This window comes from Heteronotia binoei, chromosome 5, assembly GCF_032191835.1.
Source record: "Heteronotia binoei isolate CCM8104 ecotype False Entrance Well chromosome 5, APGP_CSIRO_Hbin_v1, whole genome shotgun sequence".
NCBI classification, from domain to species: Eukaryota; Metazoa; Chordata; class Lepidosauria; order Squamata; family Gekkonidae; genus Heteronotia; species Heteronotia binoei.
The window spans coordinates 113,841,189-113,866,579 of record NC_083227.1 but is presented as its reverse complement, the minus strand read 5'-3'; the positions used below and the strand labels follow the sequence as shown (position 1 = coordinate 113,866,579).

General features: G+C 41.3%; 1 protein-coding gene across 10 annotated transcripts in view; it reads left to right on the top strand.

Moving 5' to 3' along the window:
• The window catches only part of NSD1 (nuclear receptor binding SET domain protein 1), an 89,199-nt gene that overhangs the window by 43,921 nt on the left and 19,887 nt on the right, over nt 1-25,391 (top strand). For 5 of the 10 annotated variants that reach the window (XM_060240173.1, XM_060240172.1, XM_060240170.1 and 2 more), the window contains 13 exons: nt 2,808-2,943; nt 4,795-4,967; nt 5,779-7,948; nt 10,941-11,062; nt 11,555-11,837; nt 15,296-15,402; nt 17,243-17,318; nt 18,781-18,899; nt 21,038-21,181; nt 21,595-21,718; nt 22,533-22,733; nt 22,921-23,100; nt 24,599-24,755. In XM_060240173.1, the coding sequence (XP_060096156.1) occupies nt 2,808-2,943; nt 4,795-4,967; nt 5,779-7,948; nt 10,941-11,062; nt 11,555-11,837; nt 15,296-15,402; nt 17,243-17,318; nt 18,781-18,899; nt 21,038-21,181; nt 21,595-21,718; nt 22,533-22,733; nt 22,921-23,100; nt 24,599-24,755 (3,992 nt within the window). The remainder of the gene's footprint in view (nt 1-2,807; nt 2,944-4,794; nt 4,968-5,778; nt 7,949-10,940; nt 11,063-11,554; nt 11,838-15,295; nt 15,403-17,242; nt 17,319-18,780; nt 18,900-21,037; nt 21,182-21,594; nt 21,719-22,532; nt 22,734-22,920; nt 23,101-24,598; nt 24,756-25,391) is intronic. The other 5 variants (XM_060240174.1, XM_060240177.1, XM_060240176.1 and 2 more) reach the window with 5 other exon arrangements.

Genomic DNA, 25,391 nt, shown 5'->3' with positions numbered 1-25,391 from the left:
CCTAATCAAGTTAACTTACATTTAGCTAGGATGACATGAGCCCAGGTGGGATAGCATCACGGGTGGAACTTGGAAGGGCTTGATGGACATGATGTTCCACTTCACGATGAGGATTGGAACAGTGGACTGAGCCAAATTTGGGGGGGGGGGGAGGAGACTTGCTACACCCACAGATCTCTCTATTGAATCTTCACCTGTAAGGCAGTAAAACAGAGCCATGGCAACTGGGCGCGAGTGCCATGCCAGCCTCAGCCATGTCTTGTCCTGACAGGATCTGCAAATATAGCCCCACAGATGGCACCACAGGGAGGTCCCTCCACACTAATGCCCCTTGAGGCACCTAATGGGACCAGCCAACTCACACTTATCTGTCCTTCCAGGTTGCTTGTAATCCATCCTGCTGCTGCAGCTGAACCATCTGATTCTGCAAGGGAATGAGTTAAACAGACACTTGACAAGCTGGTTCACAGTGTGCAGCAAAGCAGTTGCCAGACCACGCCACCACCACAGACACACCCTTTGCTCTGCCAAGGGTGAGAACCAGGCAAATGACAGAACTTTCCTCCTTTTCAGATCCCCAGGGATAACTTCCTGGGGAACTTTTGCCATGGCATATCAGGGGCCATGGGCACTGGATGACCACAGCTTGTGCAGCCTGACACCTGCACTCAGTGCTGGGCTTGAGTGCAGAAGCTGCTGTCATGGCACCCAGCCTCAAATGAGGGGAGTGGGGGAGCAGGTTTGGGATACTTGCCCTTGCTTACCTGTCAGTGTGGGGCTCCAAAGGTGAGATGCTTGTTAAGTCTCCAAGGGTTGGGTGCTTGTTAGGGTTCTGATATAGAAGAGGTCAGAAGAGAAGGAAGGGGATTGGCCGAGCCTGTAGTTGGCATTCTGAGCTTCTCTGAACCTAATGAGCATGGCTGCAGTAACGGAGCAACCTGGTTTTTTAGTTCAATGGATGCCTATGGGCTACACCATGCTTTTCATTGGCGTAACTCTCCACCGCTGGCAGGGGGCATTCCTGGGCTTGAAGGGCTGAGGGAGCTGACTAACTCTGGCCACACCCCCAACACCATCCAGAACCATGTTGATGCAGAACCTATGCTTCAGTTCTGCCAACAGCCAGCTGCCACACCATAATGTCAGTGGCCATCAGCAATGGGGCAGTGCAGTTGGCCTGCATTGTTGTAAGTGCAATTTATGCTGACATAATTCGGATTTAAAATGGTGTGAGGGTAATTTGGCTTCCAGAGCACTCCCCCAGATTGCTCTGCCCATTACTGGGCATAAGGATGCAGAAATCTCATAGGGTGCCATCTGAGACTTTTGAATAATTTTGAAGTAATTTGTTGTATTATTTGAACTGCTTATTTGTCTTAATCTATGTTGTACATTACCAAGAGCCCAGTGTGAGCTGGGATGGAGTGAATAATAATCTTCTTCTACTGCTGCTGCTGCTACTACTTCTACTAGTAGTAGTAAATCTGCAAAGATACCTACAGTAGAAGATTGGTGGTTAACCATGTTGGAACTGTTAGAAATGGCTAAACTTACTCCTTTGATTAAAGAGAAGACATTATCTGCCTTTATTGCTAACTGGAAGCCCCTTTTTGAAGTTTTCCATGCAAATGAAAAAAAAGTTAACTGATGATCTGTGGATCTGATGAGTAAAGAGAACTTTACATTTTAGAAAACTAGGATAATTGGTCGATTGGTTGTAAGTAAGTGATTATGTACTTATTGTAAACTAGGAATAAGGCCTGTTGTGGGAAGATACATTGTTCTCTAGAAAGAGGCTGTGGGCATTTGCCTTGATGTGGGAGCTGGGACGGGAAGGAAAAGACAGACAGATGAACACAGATAGACAGAGACAGATAAATAGAGATGGACAGAACAACACAGATGACTGGTTATTTTTTAAAAAGAAAGGGAAGAGGGAAGATTTTCCCCTCAAAACTGAATCATAATGTGAGGCAGTAGGTATTTTTGTATTTGTGTGTGCATGTTTGCGTGTGTACCTGGAAGACATGGTGACCTCTGGTGACTGACCCTGCTGGGGCTTGGAGGATATTCAGCAAGGTGGCTGAATTCCAGGGAGGTCTCCCATCCAAAGACTTGCCAGAATTGACCCTGCTTAGTTTCCAAGACCTGTTGAGACCAGACTTGCCGGGGCTATCCAGGTCAGGGCTACCCTACCACAAATTTTGTTAGTCTTAAGGTGCTCTTGGATTCTTGCTCTTTTCTACTGGAAATTAAGAAGTTTGTCTTAAAAGGGTAATTATTGTGTCAGACTGGTAGAGGTATTTTTGTCCTTCGCTCTTCAATAGGCCAGATGTGAAAAAGAGCCGCAGTTGCTTGTGGGGCCTGAAAATGGGAGGTTCATAGGAGTTTAACTAGTTAATAATTTATCTTTTAATTTATTCAGTTTACCAAAAATTATATGTTGTATTTAGAGACAATTGCAATAATCTGTTTTAGAAATCTAACATTTAGAGTTAGTAAATTTATAAACATCAGTTTTGTTTCTAGATTAACAAACAAGCCAAACCTCTCATTAAAATGAAAGACGCATAATTTTCCACAACCTATTTAAACTAACTCACCTGAAGTAAATGACTTCTAAAATAGGGATAATTTATTTTCTGTCCTCCCAATTAATCAATTGAAATAAATAGATTAAAATTAACTGTACTAGTAATTCATGACTTCTGTGTGTAGGAAATGAGTGCAAGATTTGTAGGTTGTTCATAAATACACATATGTGAACTCCCAGTTGAGATTCACAACTTTTTCTCTTCTCTCATAAGGGTCACAGCAAGAAGAAACCTATTCCTGTGAAGTATGAAGCTGGAGATCTTGTGTGGGCAAAGTTCAGCAGACGTCCATGGTGGCCCTGTAAAATTTATCATGATCCTGTGTTAGATACTCATACAAAAATGAAAGGTAATGTATTACATAGTTAGAAATTGTTTATGCTAACTCCATATTGTTAATGCTTTTCTGGTCTGCATTAGTAATTACAAATTCTGCCTTACTAACTGCATGGCATTTTGTTTGTAAACTTCATTAAATGAGTATCTTTATAGGTGTTTTGCTTTTTAGGAAAAAATTCCAAAAATACAAGTAATAGTGTTTTGTTAACATTTCTCTTCCTTATTCCTAGTAAATTTTAAGTATGGTTATCTACATGAATCTCTTTGTTCTTTGTACAAAAGCATCACAGATGCATAGTTAGAAGCCTAATACTTGGAAAAAGAAATTCTTCTGTACTTATTCTGTGCTATCATTCACACAGCACAACACATTTCTAGTAGCTGAGTAGGTATACTAGCAGCCAAATGTTTAATCAAATCATTCCAAAACCAGATTCCAGATTTTTCTAAATTTGTAGTATCAGGAGTCTGGCAAAAAATAAGCATGGCAGAGGCAGATTTGAGACCCAGCAAGTGCCCATGCTCCTGGGTTATGGAAATTTTTTTTTAAAGGGCAGCCATGTGTAGAGTGAGTTACAGTAATCCAGCCTGGAAGTGACCTCCATCAGTCCCGGACCTATGGCCAGGGAGGAGGGGTCAGGCACTGCATTGCTTAGCCAGGAGTCTTTCTCTTTCAGGCCACTCCCTGCACCAAATATTGCCAGTATTGAATATGTTGGTTTAGTGTGGGAAGCTGAGGAAAGTTTGGCTATCTAGTTGGTGTTCCAATTACTTAATGCACCAGCAGATACCCTGCCAGGCCTGCTAGAGGTTGTATTGGGCTGGGCACTGGAGCACCCCAGATTATTAGTTCTGGGTGACTTTAATGTCCATGGTGACAATGTGGCCTCCTCTCAGGCCAGGGACCTGGTGTTGTTCTTGGTGGCACTGGGACTCTCCCAGTTTGCATCAATTCCTACACATAAAGCAGGCCTGGTGGAGGAGTGAGAAATCCGGGCCGGGGAGGGGAGGAGCTGGTTTAGGGCAACAGTTTTGCCATCCCTCACCCATGTCTCAGTCATGCATGCCGGATCTACATACTGTCCCACCAGATAACCTTGCAGAACAGAGATCTCATTGTTAATAGACCTGACATTGCACAACACCAGTGACAAGAAGCATATACTTTCCTAGCCCCACTACCAGCATCTTTCAGGTTGGGATGCAGGTAGAAAGGGGGCCAAGAATTCCTGTAGCTTTGTCTCCTTCATATTTTCCTTTTATTGTCATTCGTTATCTAAACATTATTTTCAAGACTTAAAAATTGCCTTTCTGGATACCAGTGATGTGCATATGAAATTACATCTCTAAGAGCTATTCTTAGAGAACTCTTACCTAGAACATTTCAAAGTGTAAAACTCTTTCTGAAATAAACTTATAGCTGAATCTGAACGCCTCCCTCAGCAACAAAGTATGGCAGCTGTTCATATAATATCCCAACATAATCTGAGAGGAGCCTGTAGAATGTGCAAAGCGATGCATTTAAAGACAAAACACATTTTGTGTTTTTATTCATATGACGTTTTTGCTCGGGATCCATTCACACAATTTGTTGTCTGTCCTAAGATAACCACTCCTGAGCTCACTGAAGCCTTTGATTTATTCAAGAAGTAAAGTGGAGGCAGCAGTCAAGTTGGACATCCAGAAACCCCTGCCAAAATCTGAGATATAGGAATTTATTTAATAAATACATTGTTTATTCCGCAACTCTTAGCTATAGCTTTCTAAGGCAGTTGTTACCTGAATTTTAACAAAGAGGCAAGTTTCATTTGGGACATTTATGCACTTTCATTCCTACACCTTGTTAATTTTGTTTCAATAGTTTCCAATCGTAGACCATATCGGGAGTATTATGTGGAAGCCTTGGGAGAATCATCTGAAAGAGCCTGGGTTGTAGGAAAAGCTATTGTAGTTTTTGAAGGAAGACATCAATTTGAAGAATTGCCTGTCCTTCGGAGAAGAGGGAAACAAAAAGAAAAGGGCTACAAGCACAAGGTAAAGCTCTTGCTTTTCTGTATGTTGCTCTTGGGAGTCCCTATCTGAGTACAAAGCATGAGCTATGAGCCATCCAAAGTTAAACAGTTTTTAAACTCAGTTAATTTCAGCTGCAGAGATTTCAGGCCATACCATACTGCTTTTCTTGAAATAAATGGGAGACCAAAACACTTGGTCTGGATCATGCCTACAACATTTCAAAACAATCCTGAGGGAGTTTATATTGTGATCAGGCCTGCGAGGCAGCAGATATGTTTGTGTGTGTATCTATCTATAAATATATAAAATAAAAAAGATTTTATGCATTAGTTTGTCTGTGTTGGCTTGCCTGGGAATAGTGCATTAAAATGAATAAAACTGACAGCTTTTGAGGATGTGTCTCAGTGTTAATAATGGATAAAATTTTTCACCTGATAGGGCATATATTGTATAAAACAGGCAGGGCTAGAAAACTATTTACAAAAGCTTAGTCAATTGTTTGGATTCTTTTAGGGATCTGCTTCATATTTTAGATGTCAGTGTTAAATTAATATTCCCAGTTCTCAGGTGCTGCTGTGAAATCATTTGGTGCCCAGACAACTAGCTCTGTAGGATTGTCTCAGCCCATGGCTAGAACCATCCTAATTCTAATGTGAGAATTTGTGGAGAAGTTTGGATATTTTCTTAATCCTGCTTTGAATCATGAACTGCAATTACCTTTGTTAGATTCTGTGAAGGGAAATAATGTTCACCTCTTTGTATAATATTGTTCTTTTGTATGGTATAAATATTTGTTTTCTGACTTCTTTGTTTCCCTCTGTCTCTCTTTAAGGTTCCCAAGAAATTTATGGCTAAATGGGAGATAAGTGTTGGACTTGCAAACGAATGTCTCAAGCAGAGTGATACTCAGAAATGCAGCCAGACTTCTGGTCATCCAGACAATGAAAAAGACAAGGACATGCATTTAATGGGATTTTGTACCAATGGCTCCTTAAGTGAAGAGTGCAAGCAACTGAATGGATGTTTTAGGTCATTGGCATTGGATTCTAAACATTCCATTGATGAGAAGACAAAGACATCCAAATTGCGAATAAATAAAAGTTCTGATATGAGGAGGAGAGCTAGAATAAGAAAAAGTAGCACCAAACTGGAGGCATCCAAGAGAGACAGTGGGGGGAAAGTGCCAGTGAATAAAGTTAAAAACATGATTACTTCAGATCTGCCAGATAAACAGGCTTCTCATGAACTGTGCAGGATAGCAAAGAGCCTAATGGGATCCAAAGGCACTGTGGAAAACTACTTGCTCTCTTCTTTTGGGGAGAGACAATTTGACAAGAAATCTGTGAAAACCGAATATAAGGTCTCTGATAGAGACTGCCAGCAGGAGACACCCAAAGCAGACTTAAAGAAAAAGAAAAACCTAACAGGCTTTATGTGCAGTTCAAAACTACAGCAACACTATTCTGCAGTTGATGCTGGAACAGAGAAACAAATGGAATCTGATTCATCAGATAATGGTTCCTGTGATCTAGACCCTCTTGACCAAAGTATAGCAGCAGCAGCAGCCCATACTGTCCTGAAAAATGGTGATTCTGTAAATTACAGAGGGAAGGAAATGTCTTCGGGGCAAAGAAACATTAAATGTTCTTCCTATGTCTCAAAACCCATCAATAGAAGTTGCAAACCTCTGGAAGGCTCTCTAGATATAAATACCAATGTTGAAGCAGGAGGTGAGGAATTCCATGAGCTCTCCCTTGCAGCTGAGGTGGCTTCAGTTTACAGGAGTGACAATCTAACCCTTGTAGATAAGCACACTACACTCCAAAGCAAAGGGTTTACATGTCAAATGGATACAAAACAGCCTCAGCTCAGAAGTACAAAATGCAAACATAAAGGAACTGCTGCTGGGACAGACTCTTCTCTTAAAGAAGATGAATGTAGCCCCAAATGCTGCTTTCCTGCTGCCAAAGGTTCTCCTGAGTCTCATTTAGATACACCTGCCAAAAGTGGGAAGGTCGATGCCCCAAAACTGCTGAACAGCCCAAATGAGAAATCCCGTGATTCTGCTGAAATAGAAACGGCAGTAGTGAAGCACGTGCTTTCAGAACTGAAGGAGCTGTCTTATAGGCCCATGAAAGCTGAAGCTAAAGACTGTGGGCCAGCTAAGACCACAGGGCCCTTGCTCTTTTCCTCTGTCTCTGGGCAGAATCACTTGCCTATTGAGCCCGATTATAAATTCAGCACCTTATTAATGATGATCAAGGATATGCATGATAGTAAGACAAAAGAGAAACAAATAATGACTACTCAGAACATAGTATCTTATAGGAGTCCTAACAGCGGTGATAGTTCTGGAAGTAACACTCCAAGTGATTTGACATCTTTGCCTACAATGGGATCCTCTCATAAATTAGAAAAAAAACAAGATAGTGTCCAAGAACCAGAGTGTCAAAAACCCAAAGAAGGTCAGTCCTCTTTTTCACATGGTATCGCAACCAAGTTGATCGATCCTGGTGCTAACAAAAGAGAACTCACAAATGCTACTGTTTCTGGTACAAACTGCACCACATGGCGCAGCTGTCCAAAATCTAAGCATCTGTCCAAACTAGTAGCTAATGCAACTTCAAAGAGCAAGTCACTAATCCGATTATCCAGTACAGCTGAGGGTATGCCCCGTCAGCATAGAACTACTCAAGGATCAGTTGTTAGGCCTCTAAAAATTGACAAGGAAGATATTGTGAGGAAGGTATCTTGGGAGTTGATGGGACAATCCCCTGATGAAGACTCTGCAAGTTCCTCTGATGGCAGTTTAGTTCATATAAGAATGAAGTCAGAATCTGATAAAAAAAGAGAGAGCTGCAGCTCCCTTGAAAATGGGGAGTGCCTAGAGTTGGATTCAGGACTGAATAAAGAAGGCTCCTTGAGTGATGAGCCTAAAGATGTAAGCCACGTAGCACCCAAAAAGCGATGGCAGCGTTTTAACCAAAGCAGTGCTAAAGCTGGTAAGCACACCGGTAGATGTAGGGAAGTAGAACAGTTATATGCTATATGCCTCTGCTAAACAGAAATCAGTGTGGGAGTGCAGGCCTGTGTGGGGCCACAAACCAAGGGAGACCTAATAGGCAAGAACAATGAGAATTAGTTGGGCATCATTTCACTGCAATAAATGGGGAGGGGGGAAGTAAAGTTCCGGAACTATAGCTTAGAGTTTGACTCCCCAGTCTTAGTTCTCTGTGCAAGGTAAGAGAATTAAACACATACCTTGACCGTAACGTTTCATTCTTATGCATAATTACTCTTGCCTAAACCTTGAAGCCTATGGATTTAGAATGGAGTAACTCTGCATAAGATTGTAACATAGGAAAATTACCAATATCCTTTATCTAGAAATGCCACGGATTAAATCCGTTAGCTGTTAGTAAAGCAGCTGTTTGGCTTCAGAAGTCAAATGTTAGGTTCATCATTTAGGAGCCAGGAAGGATTATTCAATGGATGAAAAAAAGTTCATAATGAGCCAAATAAATGCTGATGAAATTAAAAAAGGTCCAGGACATAGTGGATTTCAGGACTACAGTATTAGTATTTACATTGCTGCTGTTGTATGCCTTTTTATTACTAGTTCTCTTATTATTGATCAGTAATTTGCATTTATCATTGTAACATGCTGAGTATTTCATAGTTTTATCATGACAACTTGTATATTTGGTTCAAGGCTGTTCGTCTCAGCCACAAGCCATAACAAATTTTAAGATGTAGAAGCAAAAAATGAAGCAATTGTAGGTTATATCCTACTGCTGTTCTACTGATTAAACCGAGGAGTGATCTATCCCCTGTTTCTCTCCTCACTGTAGCTTCCTGACCTGTGTAGCTTTCTGCTTCTCCCAGCAATGTCTTTGTGGGGTGGGGGAGTGCCATAAGAGGCTGTTATGAGAAAGAGGTGGAGAAAAATCTGCTTCCACAAGGAACATGTCCACAAGATACAACCCAAGAATTCTGCCAGGCAATAATTTTAAATGCCAGGGTAGTTACTATGTGACAGACACAAAGGATGTACTATAAAGTACCCCATTGACAGGTAATAGAATTTTGAAACTGAGGCAAAGATAGAAATGCTTATGTCTTTCTCTTTTGGCCGGCTTAATTAAGCACAGAAATGACTCCTGATCCGTGCCTCTCCTGTATTGTAAGCCTATGCATACTCAGAGTAGAGGCCAATACCAAGGTGAGAAAGGAAGCAGAGGCTCTTTATCCTTCACATCATCTTCCCTTGAACCCCAAGTCTGGCAGGAACAGCCAAAAACTAGTATGATAGGAAGTTGGGGCGACCAAACAGTATTACACCACCCTTGGACTACTAATTGCCTGTATTTGAGATCTTCCTTGTGCTCCATTTACAGATGAGTTGCTAGAAATTAACTTGCTAAATGGTCTGTGCCACAGACTCTGTGGTATCCCTGGCTGAGCTGGGAAGCACAGCTTTCTAAGGTTCAAGATAAATGCTAGTTCACAGTGGTACTTTGATGTATTAAATCACTTTAGATCGTAGTATTGTGATTCAGACAGGCTTAACTCGTGTATAATTCAAAAGCATGGCTTGGTACCAAAGGGGTAAGGTTTGTGCTCATGCACTCTCTTACTCCTTTCACATAATTGGAGTCAATCAATGATATCCAGTTTAACACAATTCATAGTTTGCCATTCACCTGTACCATCAAACTAAGGTGTATATGTTTTGAAGCTGATTTGCAATCCTTGTTTAGAGCAGAAGAACAAACATAGTTTGCTGATTCAGTTGCAGTTATAAACTGGTTTGTACTAAATTGAAAGTAACTAAATAATTGGTGGTTTGCAAGAAGAACAAGCACACAGGTGGAAGGGTTTGTTCCATTAGCAGTAAAGATGGTTTGTTAATGTCAGTGTACTCACATTCTGCTTACTATTTTCCTAAAGTGAAAAGAGAATATCTGAGCATTTAATCAAGACATCAACTTTATTTTATTTTATCACATGTAGTATCAACTATTTTAAATCTGTTTCCAGTGCTGCAACCTATCTCTTTATATACAGTGTATGTTAATACTTCCTGTTTTTCAAAGTGGCATTTTGGCCAGGTTTTGTAGCAGTGGCGATCAGCCAGTGCTTTTAAAAAGGAGAAAGGATGTGATAAACAGAAGAATAACATGCTCTGAAGAAGTGTGCAGTGATTCATGAAAGGTCATACCCTACCACAAATTGTGTTAATCTTTTAAGGTGCTACTGGACTCTTACTCTATTTTAATGCTCTCAGTGGGTTCATTGTGCCATCCTAGCTGGAGATTAGCTGGTTAAAAATGGCCCAAGATAAAATACAGGATATGCCTGCTTCCTCTTCTGTACTGAGGTCTTAGAGGGGTCCCTGTATTCTGTAAGTGTGAAGATAATAGCACAGACATGACTTAGGCAGGAATTAAATCACAAGCCTTGGAGCTCTAGGCTCTCATCTTGTTTCTGTCTGCTTGATTCATATGGTAGGGCCAGATCAGTAGAATTCACTGTCCAAAAGTGTTGGATTCAAACTTAGGGCAACCAGACTAGCAGGAGCTGTGGATGCCATAAAGATGCTGATGGCAAATTATTTGTAGCTGTCCACAGTTTTGTAATTATGAAGAAGAAGTGGTTGGCTCCCCTGGGAGGGGAGGAATTTGCATGTAACATGGTGTGGAGTTCTGCTAAAGAGGAGACAACATTTAGGGAAGATTGTTCATATGACTATCAAGAGGGATGTGCTGCTTCTTAAGAATTTGATTTTTTTTTCTCTATTTAAAAACCTTCATTATAGTAATAATGTCAAGGACAATCAAATGCTAAAATGCTCCTCAGAGTCTTATAGTGGCCTCTTGTTGCAGACTCCTGAAAACAGGCATCAGCAGAACCAGTTCACAGTGGAGAATTCCCTTCCAGGACCTTTTCTTTTCTCAAAAGGCTAACCCTGAAGCTTTCTTTCCTTTTTCTCAGTAGCAGAGTCAGAAAAGAAACGCCTTAGAAAGCCAAGTAAACGGCTTCTGGAATATGCAGAAGAATATGATCATATATTTGCACCTAAGAAAAAAAAGAAGAGCCGGGACTCATTTCGGAAGGTGAGTGTACTACACAACTGAAATGTGGTGGGAACTTCGTGAAAACTATAGAAACATCTAACTAGGGTTTTTACAAAATTCTCATGGGTATTTTAAAAAGCGGGCTGAGATCCAGCAAGGCCTATGTGTGCATGTACAAATGGGCATGGGGATTCCTGTTATCTGTAGCTTCACATCAATGCTTTTGGTAGTTGCCTCTATTAGAAGTGGCTTATTAGGGAGTGCAAGAGGGTGCTGTAAAGAAGGATCCTGAAGATAGTTTTTTTGTTATTGAAGTCAATAAGAATAAACATGCAACAACTACCAGTCATCACTTTGCTAATCATGCAAGGCTGACTGATTTTACTTCCAATTGATAGTTAACCTATTGCAGAAATGTTGCCATATCCCTGAACAGGCTGTACTCCTCCTTAGTATCCTTTGCCTGCACAGGATCCAAATGTTGAACCAGATCCTTAAGTTTTCTCTATTTGTATATATGGCTGCTACTAGGCAAGTTCTGTAGAAAAGCCTGAAAGCAAACAGGATTGCAGCAGTGGCAAGCAAAGTCAGAATAAACATCTAGAGAAGAAATTCATGGATTCGGTTTCACCTGCTTCTTCGTCTAAAGAATCTCCCCCAATCCTTGAAGCTGAACGTTGTCTGACAGATGACCCTGGGCCTGATTCCATGGAACCAAGGTCTGAAATGCCTGTGTTGACATTGTCTTCACCAAATGTGTTGGAAACTGCAGCTGTTTCCCCTTCGCAGGGAGAGGAGCAGTTGGTGAAATCAGGTGAGTTATGTACAGTTTGTATTTCTGATAGAAATTAGTATGTATTCTGTGTGTGTTCTCTTGTATAGGACTGCCATAAATCCAGTTTTGATCTAGTGTCACATGTGAGTTTCTTCCTGCTGTGTGTCTGTACTCAAGTACATCCCCACCCCACAAGTAATGTTTACGTGGACATGTCTCTAGGTTCTTCTAAGGGTATTCCAGAATGATCTCCCTTCCTGGATATTCCAGGTGTTCATATTAGTATTGTTTGTAGATATTACTCTCAGGACAACAATATTTGAGGGAACAATACAGTCCCTTGCTACTACTGTGTGCAAAAGTGAGGACATCAGACACTGCCAGCTACCACTTCATGCAGTGGTAAAACTTTTAAGAGTGTGCTAAAACTGGCACATCATTTTAATGTGGTTTTTACATTCACTACAAAATAAAATAAGAGCATTTAATATTCATGGCACTGCAAGAAGTTCTTCCATTGGCCTTAAATGATTTTCATGAGAGATGCCAGAGAGCTGACAGCGATTTGTTGCATTTGTAATTCCAAGTTTTCATGGGAAAACCTGAGAGTAGTGTAATCCCATTGTCTCCATCCCACAACCCTATGAGATAGGCTAGGCCAGAGGTTCCAAATTTATTTGGCTTAACGCCCCCTTTTCAGAAATAAAAATCCTCAGCACCCCCCTGGAAATCTTCAGCTCCAGCTAGTGCAATGGGAAGGTGCCACCACTGAGCCTCTTTCAACCCAAAAGCAGCAGGTAGCCGTAAAATGGGGCACTCTTTGGAGGCTTCCTTGGAAGCCTCCGACAAGCACAGGAAATGTTTTCCCTGCAAAAAAAAGCAGTGGCGCAGCAGCGCCATCCAGGACTCTCAGCTTGCCTGCTGGCTGGCACAATCGTGCCACATGGGAAGGGGGAGTAAGGGGGTGTCCAGCGTTACCCCCTGGCTGGGTGGCACCCTAGGTGGTCGCTTACCCTGCCTTCTCCCATGTGCTGGTCCTACAGAAGACACTCTGTGTCTGGGGCATTGCAGTTGACTGAAATCAACAGAAGCAACTACCTGGTAACCACTGTTCCCTCTAAGCTGCAGAGTCTTGTGAGCAAAAATTCTACTTTGTGAGCTACTGGCATTAAAGTTGTGAGCTACTGCATAAATTAGTGTGCTCTGGGGTCATCCTTCCTGAGCTAAGACAAAAATCTGTGAGCTGGAGGCTAAAAATCAGTGAGCGAGCTCATGCTAACTCAGCTTAGAGGGAACACTGCTGGTAACCAGAGGACTGTAAGAAGCTTGACGTTCTGCAGAAAACCTTGTGAGGAGAAAGCTACAGGTCGGAATTCTTCAGAGAAGTTTATGCAATTGCCTCAATGCTTCCCCTGTCCTGACTTGAACTGTATTGCTGAGAGAGAAACTGCAAGCAACCTTGAGAAGCTGCTAGCTGTAGCAAGTATTGGCTAGGATAGACTAGTAAGGTTTTTTGTTATTGTGTTTCTTGTTTGTACACCTCTTTTTTAAATAGAGGTGTCTTGTAAATAAACTGCATCCTTATATTATAATTGGAAGGAGTTCTGGTCCTCATTACTAGTCTAATTGGGTGAACTCACACTAAGTAGCAGACAGGAGGTGGTAGCAGATACAAGCATAGCCAGCTTCAAGAGGGGTTAGATAAAAATATGGAGCAGAGGTCCATCAGTGGCTTTTAGCCACAGTGTGTGTGTGTGTGTATATATAAAAAATTTTTGGCCATTGTGTGACACAGAGTGTTGGACTGGATGGGCCATTGGCCTGATCCAACATGGCTTCTCTTATGTTCTTATGTTCTTAAAAAGAAACCCTCTAATTTTGTTAATTAGAAATTTGTAAATTAGAAATTCTGAACCCCTCCTAGAAACATGATGTTTTGACACCTTTCTCCTTCCTTTATGCTTCCACCACCCCCTTATTTTTATTCATCGCACCCCAATTGCACCCAAGGCTACTACCACCACCACCACCCCCGGATCATTCCAGCCCCCCCCAGGGGGCAATATCACCCACTTTGGGAAACACTGGGCTAGGCCAACAAAGTGATTACTCCAGTGTCACACACAGTACAATCCTATGTAGACTGGTTATTCAACCAGTCCAAGCGCAGCCAACCCTCAGTCTGCTATACTGTGAAATTTAAGCTGATTGGCTGGGACTGGAAGTGGGTTGTTGAGATTGCAAATGGGATGTAGCATCATCAGCATTTAGAGATTGATTTCTTAGGGTAAACAAATAGGAAAATACACACTGCAAAGGACAGAGTTCCTTAATGGTTATGCAGAAGAAAAGGAATGCGATGGCTTGTTTCATGGGAGAAAAAAGTTGAACCTATAAAAATTCCCTCTTTTATACAGCTGTTAAAAGTACACAGAAGCTCTGGTTATCCTAGAGAGAGGATTCAAATGGGCCTGAAAAAGCTGGAAACGTCCTGAAAACACCACAGTCTATTTAATTTGCAATCCATGTTCTTAATTTGCTTTTGTACTGAATGTGTTATTTTAGTATTCAAACAGGTACTTTAACTCCATATTATAAAGATGGTGGAAACAAAGTAGAAAGAACAGAATGGGGAAGGAACGCTGAGAAAATTATTTGCTCAGAACTGTTGAGGCAAGGTGTGGAGAGAATATCTGAGCCCTAGTGGGAAGTAATTTAGGATAGCAGCCACATTTTAAAATAGCTGGTTTCCACATCTACATTTCTTCAAATTTACGTAAAATATATGGTGATTCTATATTCTGAGGGCTTTTAAAATGGCCTTTTACCATCAAACACCTAGCACTACTATACAGGTGATTGAAAGGAGGGGTGCAAACAGAATATAAGGCCATAGTTAAACAGAAGCCAGATGAACAAATCTAGATATCCTTTTCCATCATTGTTTTAATGGTACATCTGTTGTCAGAACTGGAATTGCCTGAAATAAAAATAATCTTGGTAAAACATTCATCTTAATCTCAGATATTTACCCCCAAAAGTGATAGTTGGACCTTATCCCATCTCAACATATTTTTTTAAATTTCATTCCAAATTTTAACATAGTTATTTTGAAATAACTTACAATTCATACTTGCAAAGGAGATACCCAAATATTTTACTAGGCTAGTAACATATGTATGATTTAATCAGTTTGAATGAATCAAAGAGAAGCAAACTCAATGATGCTACAAGAGAAGGGAGAATAGCTGGCAAAATTGAGTACATTAAGCCTGAAGATGAATAGATATGTTTTGTTTACAAAATTTGTGTTCTGTCTGCTATTACAAGGGCCACCAAGCCAGCTGATGGATATGCATGATATATTTCGCTTATGATGTCATTCTAAACAGAGTTACATTCTTCTAAGTCCATTAAACTCGTCATGGTTGTTTTGATGCTTACAGTTCTTGTTTGTATGTTGTAGGGAGAATGACTGACTTGCATCTTTGTTGCAGGGAGCTTTGAGAGCAAGCGTCAGAGGAAGCCAACAAAAAAACTCTTGGAATCCAATGATTTGGATACCACATTCATACCAAAGAGAGAGTGGACTTCTATAAAGAAGGTACATTCTTTCATTCAGCTTCTAAGTGTGAGCTAGAATATAAAGGTCTGCTATGCCCATGGGGTGTAAAAGAATTGAATCTGTAATAGATCCATATCCAAGATTTGAAGAACTGGGGCGGAGGCTTACATTTTTTCAGAGAGCATTTAGCAGCCCCAACCCTGTGTCCTTCCCTCCCCCCCGGCACCACTTGAGAAGGAAGGCTGCCAGCTCACTGTCCCACAGCCTCCCCCTCCCCACCTCCTCTTCCCTTCTCAGTGAGCAGCTCCTTCTGTCCCTCTGGCTTCCCTTCACCATGCCTTCCTGCTGCTGGGCCATGGCAGGTTGGGGCTCTGGATGGCCCTGTCCCCCTGATCCCAACGATGACTGGCCAGTCAGAGCTACCCAGCCTCGGAAAGCCATGGAGAGAAGCCCCTCCTCCTCCTTGGCTCTCTCACCCCTCCCTTCCCCAGCTGCGACCTCCCTCCCATCCATCCCCAGCACTGAAATATTGTATGGGAGGGATAGGAGCAGCTGGCAGTGCTCTCCCATGGAATTTAAAGGCCCCACCGATCAACTGATTGGTGGACCTTTAAATTGCATGGGAGGCTGCAATGGCTGCAATTTCAATGGAAGGGAGGGAGGCCATGGCAGCAGCAAGAGCAACCAGGGATGGAAGGGGCAAGGGAGGGAGGCGGTGGCCACAGCTGGTCCCTCAAGCAGCCATTCTCATTGCCGGTGCCTCTCCCCCATCATTCAAATTGTGTGTGGAAGGGGCAGTAGGAGCAGTTGCCATCAGCCTCCAACACAATTTAAAAGCTCTGCTGATCGGCAGGACATTTAAATTGTGCAGGAGGCCAGTGGATGCTCCTGCTGCCCCCACCCACATGCAATTTGAATGGTGAGGTTGGAAGGGAGGGAGGCCGCAGTGGTGGTGGGGCAAGCGGCAGGCAGAGTGGAAGGTTGGGGGCCCTGAGTCGGGGCCACCGGCCTGTTGGAAGTCAGGGGACAGCCCTTCTCCCACAGCTACAGGCCTGATCTGTAAAGTAATTCAGAACTTTATCTGTGAATTACCCATTGTGGGTTTTTCTTTAAAAAAAAAAAAGCTACTATCCATACTGGGTTTGTATTAGTCATGTAAGCCTTTGAATCTGTGTATCTTTTATAATGGCCAAACTACAACCCACAAATCCTTTTTAGACTCAACCTTCATTCATCTCAGCTGCATGTTAGATCATTTCTTAGTGGCCTAATATTATTTCTTTAGGTAGTTTAATGAATGGTTTTTTTATGAGGAGTACAGCCTATGGTGTGAAATGTCCTAGTTTTTCTTTGCATTTGTGGGAATAAAAAATAACATCAGTACATGCTAGATGTCAAAAGAGTTGTACTCCATGAACTTATTCTGTGCCAGAATAACAACTCAATAAGGAAAACCATCTTATTCTGGTTCTTTAACATTTTTAAGTTGTCTCTTGTAATATGAGACTCTCCTGTAATATGGGACAACCACATCGCCAAGTGTACGTGTATTGGCTGATATCTGTTAAAATGTGAGAATGGAATAATGTTTTGTAGTTCGCTTAGGACCCCTCTACATGCTTTGTATGGTGATGATACTTCTAGTCCTTCACAGTATCAGAAATCTGTTAGAATCACATTTGACTTACATATATTTTTCTGTTACCATTCTTTGAGTAGTCTTCTCATCTTTCTAGTTAAAGTAATTTGAGAAGCTATTTGTAATATTGAATTGTAAATATGTTCAAGTAGAATTGCAGTTGAGGTGAGCACAGAGAAACACATCACCTTGGTGGAATATGAATTTAGATGGTAAACTGTTATTCTTACTTATCCACAGTGTTCTGAGGCTGGTCCTTTGGATACTGAAATGTCTGAGTTGTATTCCACACCTCAGTTTCTGGATACAGGTGAAGGTAGGTCTTACTTGAGTTCTGTAGAATGAAGCAAGCAGTTTCCTATGCAGTGAGCAAAAACTAAGCAAGATTCTTCAGTCACAATAAGTAACCAGTCAGATGAGATATAATTTATTTATTTTATTTATTTATTACTTTCTATTTCTAACCCGCCCTCTCCGCAAGTGGACTCAGGGTGGCTAATAATCAATATAAGCAAATGGTTCATAGTTTCTGGTAAAGATTTATAAAGTTTTTGTTTAAGCTTTTCTGCAAAACCTAAAAAATACTGCAGTAAAATAATTAATGCTAAATAATAATAATAATAATAATAATATGATATTGGATTTATATCCCACCCTCCACTCCGAAGAGTCTCAGAGCGGCTCACAATCTCCTTTATCTCCCTCCCCCACAACAGACACCCTGTGAGGTGGGTGGGGCTGAGAGGGCTCTCACAGCAGCTGCCCTTTCAAGGACAACCTCTGCCAGAGCTATGGCTGACCCAAGGCCATTCCAGCAGGTGCAAGTGGAGGAGTGGGTAATCAAACCCAGTTCTCTCAGATAAGAGTCCGCACACTTAACCACTACACCAACTTAAGGGAAAGGGCTGCTTTGACTATAAAAATAAGTTTTACAATTGTACCAATTTATTTTGCACAGTATACATACCTTAAGTTGAGTTAATTCCTACTGATGTTTTGGTGAGATACTCAGTAATAATGTCAGTCTTCTGATTTTTTTGGTTTTATTTGTCTCACTGACAATACAGTCTGAAATCTCAGTAGATTATAGTAATTCACAGATTCACCTCCATGCATATGATGAAGTGCTCTGTGGCTGAAAAAAGTGTATGCCACATTAAATTAGTTATCTTTAAAATGTCACAAGATGCTGTATTAAAAAATGGATGTTAGCTGTTGAGAATAGACTACAATGCAAAGAATGTAAATTCTACCCTTACATGGAAATCTTAGCAATAGCTGCTTAGGGCTAGTAATGAAAAACATAGAGGAAAATGACTAGAAGACAGCAATAGATGATGCTTTGAGTGGCTTTCTCAGTCTTCAGTTTCAGAAAAGCAATCATGCTTTTTTTAATGATCACAAGGATGAGAAATTCTCCAGTATATGTCCTTCTGCTTTCTTGTGTGCTGTACAGAGGAACATATTGAAATGGAATTCTTTATAAACATACCAGCTCTGCCTTTCAACTATTGGCAATAAAGAGAATATTGTGTTTGATGCTAATATCCTGATCACATTTTTTATAATTTGTGCCGCTCTGGGACAGTTTGCATGCACTGATTCTGAGTGTAATGGAGGGTTAGGCAGGCTGGCTGTAGTGTGCTCAGTGTCATTATACAAGATGGCGAATGCTGGATTCTGGTGTGTTTAAGTCTGAGACATGACAATATCCATATTGTCTCACAATTCAGCTATTTCTGTCATGATCTTAAATCATGCCCTCTGCCTTGCTACAGTTCCTGAAAAGGCTCCAGCAAAACAGAGAAAGCGAAAGCGGCAGTGGCGAACTCTGTCTGCAGTTCCAAATAAAAAAGAGAAGGGTGAAGATGTCCTGGGAGAAACCCCAAACTCAGAGGTACTTCTAAGCTGTGGGCTCTCCAAACTGTGTGAAACAATACTTTAAACTTCTTTTCTTTTGAAAGTAGCGTAAACAAACTTTGGAACACTCCACTGTGTAGCAAAAGAAATTTTTTTTAAAAGCTCTTTCCAGACTTGAAGAAATTTTACCTCTGAACTAGTAGTTCACTTTGGAAGCTCAGGTTTTGCTGCTTTTTATGTTGGATCATGGCAAATTCTGATGCAATGAACTTTACTGGATTATTCTGCATTTTAAAAGGTATCTTTTAAGGAATGGTTCAGTCATTGAGTTGGATCCAGATTTCCCCCTTCTGCAAGTAGATGGACACCTCTGCTTGCACAGATGGGGAAGTGATTTTTTTTTTTTTTACTAATTCCCCCTTCCCATGGCAAGCATCCTATGATGTTCCTCAGTTTATTGATAACGAATTAGGCTGCAGTGGAAAAGATAATAGAAGAAACATCAGGGTGAAACTATACTATCAGAACATTTATATGTAATAGGAAAAATCTTTTGGCCTCTACTTCTGAGTAGACTCTACTTCTAAGTAATCTAAGATGAACAATATAAATGTGCACAAAGTCACTTTAATATTCCAAAGCTTCTACTTTTAAACAGACTGCAATATGAAACACAAGAGTGCATGCAGGCACTTAGACATAACCTCTGTTCCCAAACAGTCTGCACTAAAATGAATTCAAACAGTCTGCAGAAAAATAAATCAAAGTGCACACAGGCACTTTTAAAGTGCATGCAGGCTTTTTTTGAAGGTTAAGATTCATTGATTCATAAACCAAAACCAGGAGAACCCACTCCGTCTTTATAAAGAATGAGCTAGAGCCTTGTGAGGAAGAGATAGGATTTTTGGGTTCCCTTAAAAGCTATCAGTCTTGAAAAAGGCAATGAAACATTTGACACCGGCTAATGTGAACTGCCTTTATGTGGATGAACTTATTCTTTATCCTATACCTCACTGAAACAATAGTGGACTGAATGTACAAGACTGTGAAGTGGGATAATTTGTTTCTTAAAGTACCCGCATGCAATCTGGATGAAATAATAAATTACAGGCTGTTTTCTCATGATTTTGGTTTATGAGTCAATAGCAGACTCTTAACTTTCAAAAAGTGCCTGTGTGCACTTTGATTTATTTTTCTGCAGATTGTTTGAATTCATTTTAGTGCAGACTGTTTGGGAAAAGAGGTTATGTCTGAGTGCCTGCATGCACGCTTGTGTTTCATATTGCAGTCTGTTTAAAGCTTTGGAATATTAAAGTGCCTTTGTGCACATTTATATTGTTCATCTTAGATTATTTAGAAGTAGAGTCTACTCAGAAGTAGAGGCCAAAAGGTTTTTCCTATTACATATAAATGTTCTGATAGTATAGTTTTGCTTAAACTCAGGGAGCCCCCTTTTTTTCTGCAGTGCAAAGGAGGCACAAAAACTCTCTTTTGCAAGTGGTGCTAAGCTGTCAGTTCTTTGTATTCTAATTCATAATCCTACCTCAGATTCCTGATAGTTAGAGGTGAAATAGTTTATCTGTTTTGTGGGTGTTCCACATTCAGCACTGTGTTTTTCCCTCAGTCTATCACTAGGACAAAGTTGTCCAAGATTTAGGACAAACAGGAAGGAATCTATAAATCCAGGTTTCATATATTTACTTGGTGGCCCTATTCATACAGTAGGGTGTAACTTTTAAAAATCAGACTGCAATATTCATATGAGCAGAAAAAGTAAAGACTTTGAAAAAATATATGATTATTTGCAATTTCACAATGTCTGCCCAATACAGAGGTGGTTTGGGGAAGGATTATTGACATTCTCCAGTGTGGCCAGTCAGTAAGGCAGCTGAAATAGGATAACAAAACAGTTGTATTTAATGTGCTGTATTAAAGTTCAGAATGTTTCTTTCCCCCAGTGAAACCTAAAAGTTGGAGCAGTGTGAGGAGAGCTAGTGCCACAGCATGAGGCATCTTCTGCAGGCAGAGTGATTAGGGCTAGAGGCGTTGCATGCAGCTCAGCAAGCAGGTTGGCAGAACATCCATGTTTTTAGCCCACTAACAGCAGCCCATTAGAGAATGTGGGGCTGAAGAAAAAAAATTGACTGTTTAAAATCCTGGCTTTCTTTTTTACAGGGAGATAGAGCTATTCAGGGGGCAGCAGGAAGCCCCAAGGACACTACTGAAGAAGGCTCTGAAAATGACCATGGAGTGCCTTCATCCAAAAAGATGCAGGGAGAGCGTGGAGGAGGAGCTGCCCTCAAGGAGAATGTGTGCCAGGTGGAAATCTTAAGACATTCAGTTTGAATGCTGCTAACTGTGAAGATGCCATGGGCTAGAGTACTTGGAAACAGATAATGTTAATAAGAACCAGTATTCTCCCATTCTTGTTTCATGTTGGGCTGGGTTGGTTTGTTTCAGTTTTTTGTTTTGCCCTGAAATAAACGTTTTGCAAACAGGGCACCAACTCTAACACAAATGCATTTTATCTGTTAGAAAATCTCGAGTGGAAATTGTGAAGTTGGATGAATCATTGGGATTTCCTTCACACATGTGAAAAGCCACACAGATTTGGCTATGTGCTTGCTCAACATATTTGAAAAAAAGTTCAGCTGAAGAGAACACAAACAATATATTTTCCGTGCATTTTTTAAAATCACTCTGTGATAATGCTTTGTTTCCCTTCCTTACAGATCTGTGAAAAACCAGGTGAGCTGTTATTGTGTGAGGCTCAGTGCTGTGGTGCATTCCACCTGCAATGTCTTGGGCTCTCAGAAATGCCCAAGGGCAAGTTCATCTGCACTGAGTGTTCCACAGGTACAGTTCTTAGATGCATCGGGTGATGGTGGTAAACCTCATTGCTAATTTACTCTGCTTTTGTGCTACTTTTTTTGTGTGAGTACCGAGTCAGATTCAAGGTACTGACTTTTGAGGCCTTGAATAGTCTGGGACCAGTGTATCTGCAGGACCATTTCCTCCGTTATGTCCCTGGTAGAGCATTACACTCTGCTGGTAGTAACCTACTGGTGATCCCTGGCCCTAAACAGGTCTGGCTTGTCCTAACATGGGGGAGCACTCTGCCAGATGACATCTGGGCCCTGTGGGACCTTACGCAATTCCACAGGGGCTGGAAAGCAGAAATGTTCCACCAGGCTTTTGATGGATGACAGCTGGCACCTTCCTTTTTCCCCATCCCCCTCCCCCCAGAAGTTTTTTCTTCCCTCCCTCTGCGCATTCACTGCTCTGACAGTCTGGAAGAACAATACTCTTAGCAGGATGCCATTGGGGTTTTTGAAATTTGTATTCTTTTAATCTGTATTGTTCAGACTTTTAAATATATGTATTATTCCATTTTATGTACATTGCCCAGAGCCTGGCCTGGGCAGAGACTGGGCAAATAATAATAATAATAATAATTAATAATAAATAACCTGTGGGAAATGAGCGACTTTGCTGTAAGGAGCAAGTAAATGGCTGTACTGTAAACAAAAACAGAAAGGTCCAGCTCTTGAAACCAGCTGCAAACAGCTAGACTGCTTGCTTGTAAATGTCTGCTTTTTTGCTTCTTAGAACTCTGCTTCCTTCTATATTTTGACTGTAGTTCCCTTCCATTTACTGTCCTATCCTTCAGGGGTGCACACATGCTTTGTATGCAAGAGCAGTGGAGAAAATGTGAGGCGGTGCTTGCTTCCTTTGTGTGGGAAGTACTATCATGAAGAATGTATACAGAAATATCCTCCCACTGTCATGCAGAACAAGGGCTTTCGATGTTCATTGCACATCTGTATGACGTGCCATGCAGCCAACCCTACAAATGTGTCTGCATCTAAAGGTACAGTAATTTTCTATATCCACAACTGGAGTCTTTTTTCTAAATCCAGTTCCTGTGTAGTCATTATTTAATATCTATGCTTTTGTTGGGAACTTTAAACATGGGATTGATTTTCTTTTTAAGCGTGAATCTTAACAATTTTTTTCAGGTTAAAAGCCCCTGTAATTCCAATGTGTTCCTCTGCTAGGTCGCTTGATGCGTTGTGTTCGATGTCCTGTTGCCTACCATTCAAATGATTTCTGCCTTGCTGCTGGGACAGTGATTCTTGCTTCCAATAGCATGATCTGCCCAAATCATTTTACCCCTCGAAGAGGCTGCAGAAACCATGAGCATGTAAATGTCAGCTGGTGCTTCGTCTGTTCTGAAGGTAAGACACGCTGTGCATTGATGCATTGTAGTATTGCCATGACTGTCATCTGAAGGACACTGTTGAAGAAGTTTGTGCATATGCAGGAAAAATTCCATTTGAATATTCTCCACACTCAGGCTTGGTAGAAGTAGACTTCAGTGCCTGGCTTATCAGGATTTAATTTACAGCATCAGAAATAATAGGTTAACTTTTGTAAATCATAAACAGAAGCAGTTCCTGGAATTGGTTTTCTTCCCTGAGGCCTTCTGCAGCCTTTTCCTGCCCCAAAAAAAACAAGCTCTAGAATCCCAGGTGAACCCTTAGAAACAAAAGATGGGTTGCAGTTCTGAGGGCTGCGACAAGGATGTGGAACCAACAGAAGTTGCTCTTTTTTTTCTTGAGTACTCTATTCACAGGAGAAGCGAGGGTAACTCCTGCCAGTTTCCTTTCAAGCTGCAACCCACTACACTGCATCCCACTCTGTTCCCAAGAACGCTCAGGAACAGTTTGGTGGGGGAGTAGGGTTAGTGAGAAGGGGGGAAATCTGTTCCATGAACTCCTTCTAGTGACAGTTTGTACGATCCAACCCCTTGTTCTTTCACACTACAGACATCGGTGAGTTCTCAGCAGTCTAGAATGAAGATCCAGGTAGCTTGAAGAGCTGCCTGTATAATTATATGTGTATAATTCTGACAATGAACCTGCTGTACACTGTACTGATTGGCTAGCTCCTTTTGTTGGTCATAAAGCCCCACATACCCTTCGTGATGTAGTTTTTTTTTTCAAAGTAAAGTACTGATGAAATCTTTGATCAGATAAACTTACAAGGCAGGTGCGGGGGAGACAAAGTGGATAATCCACCAGAGGCAACCAGCATTCAGTTCAGGGGCTGTCCTTGAGCCCTTTCATGGAATGAAGATGGGAGGGAAACAGACTCACCTCGCAGCAGGAAAAACACCTGATTGTTTACTGTTATGTGTTCCAATAAAACTTTAATATGGCTATGCAGTAAGGGAGATGGGGAAAAAACAGGATTACAACCCACTATAGCAGGTTGCTTTTTTTAAAATCATTTTTAATTTTTTTAAATTTTCAACACTCCAGGTGCCAAAATAATGAAAAGTTGTAAGAAACCCAAACTGCTTATTTTTTGGGAGGGGTGGGAATTGTTCTCACCTATGGCTGTAGCTTTGGGTGAACAAGTATGGGAGCACTGAGTACTGGTGTATTGTATGGGTCAGTACCCTTGATGCCTCTGAAATAAAATTGTAAATCAAAGATTGTCCTGCACAGAACACCAAAGTTCATACTATTCTGACCATTTTCCCATCCTGAGAACCATGATGGGGTTTGAGATCTAAAGAGCCATTATTGAAGGGGGAAAATACCATTTCGAAGTTTGCACTGCTGATGCTTCTATTTCTTGCATGGGAAGGAAGAAACTGCATATAGTTCAGTGTTGAACACAGCAGGAGGAGGCTTTGTCTCCATCAAAGTCATCTTTTTTTTTTCACAGGTGGGAGCCTTCTGTGCTGTGAATCTTGCCCTGCTGCATTCCACCGGGAGTGTCTGAACATCGACATGCCTGAAGGGAGCTGGTATTGTAACGACTGCAAGGCCGGCAAGAAGCCCCACTATAAGGAGGTGGTTTGGGTGAAAGTTGGGCGTTACAGGTGGGAAATGTTTTGATCATTGTGAAAGCTTGATCTGGCTCCTCTGGTTATGGTAATGCCAGCGGGTTTTTAATAAATGGTAAGCAATATAGTGATAAATCACACAAATGCTAGTATACCTGTTGTTCCTGCAGTTTCTCCCACATTGTTGGTAGAGTGTATAAAGTCATCTTTCCATGTGAATAGCAACTTTGTTATGGTTAGCAACTGCATAGCTGAGGCTCTGCTACAAAGATTAATCTAGGGAACAGAAAGCCAGTGTGGTCTAATGGTTAAGAGTATCAGACTAGTATCTGGGAGACACAGATTGAATCCCAGCTCTGCCGTGGATGATTGCAGGGGGTGATTGTGGGCCACTCACACACTCTGAGCCTAACCTTCCTCACAGGGTTGTCATGAGGACAGAATTGGAGGAAAGGAGAATGATATAAATCACTTTGGGTCTGCACTGGAGAGAAAGGTGGGGTACAAATAACAACAACAATAGTAGTAGTAATCTTATAGTAATAATTCTTCTGTTGTGTTGGCAAATCTGACCATCCTGATTGGTTGGGGTTCGGTGGGACTGTGGGGTATCAGCCTTTGGCCTGTCAAATTATCAGTCAAGAGCACTGTGTGCCATTGGTTCAGTCTGCT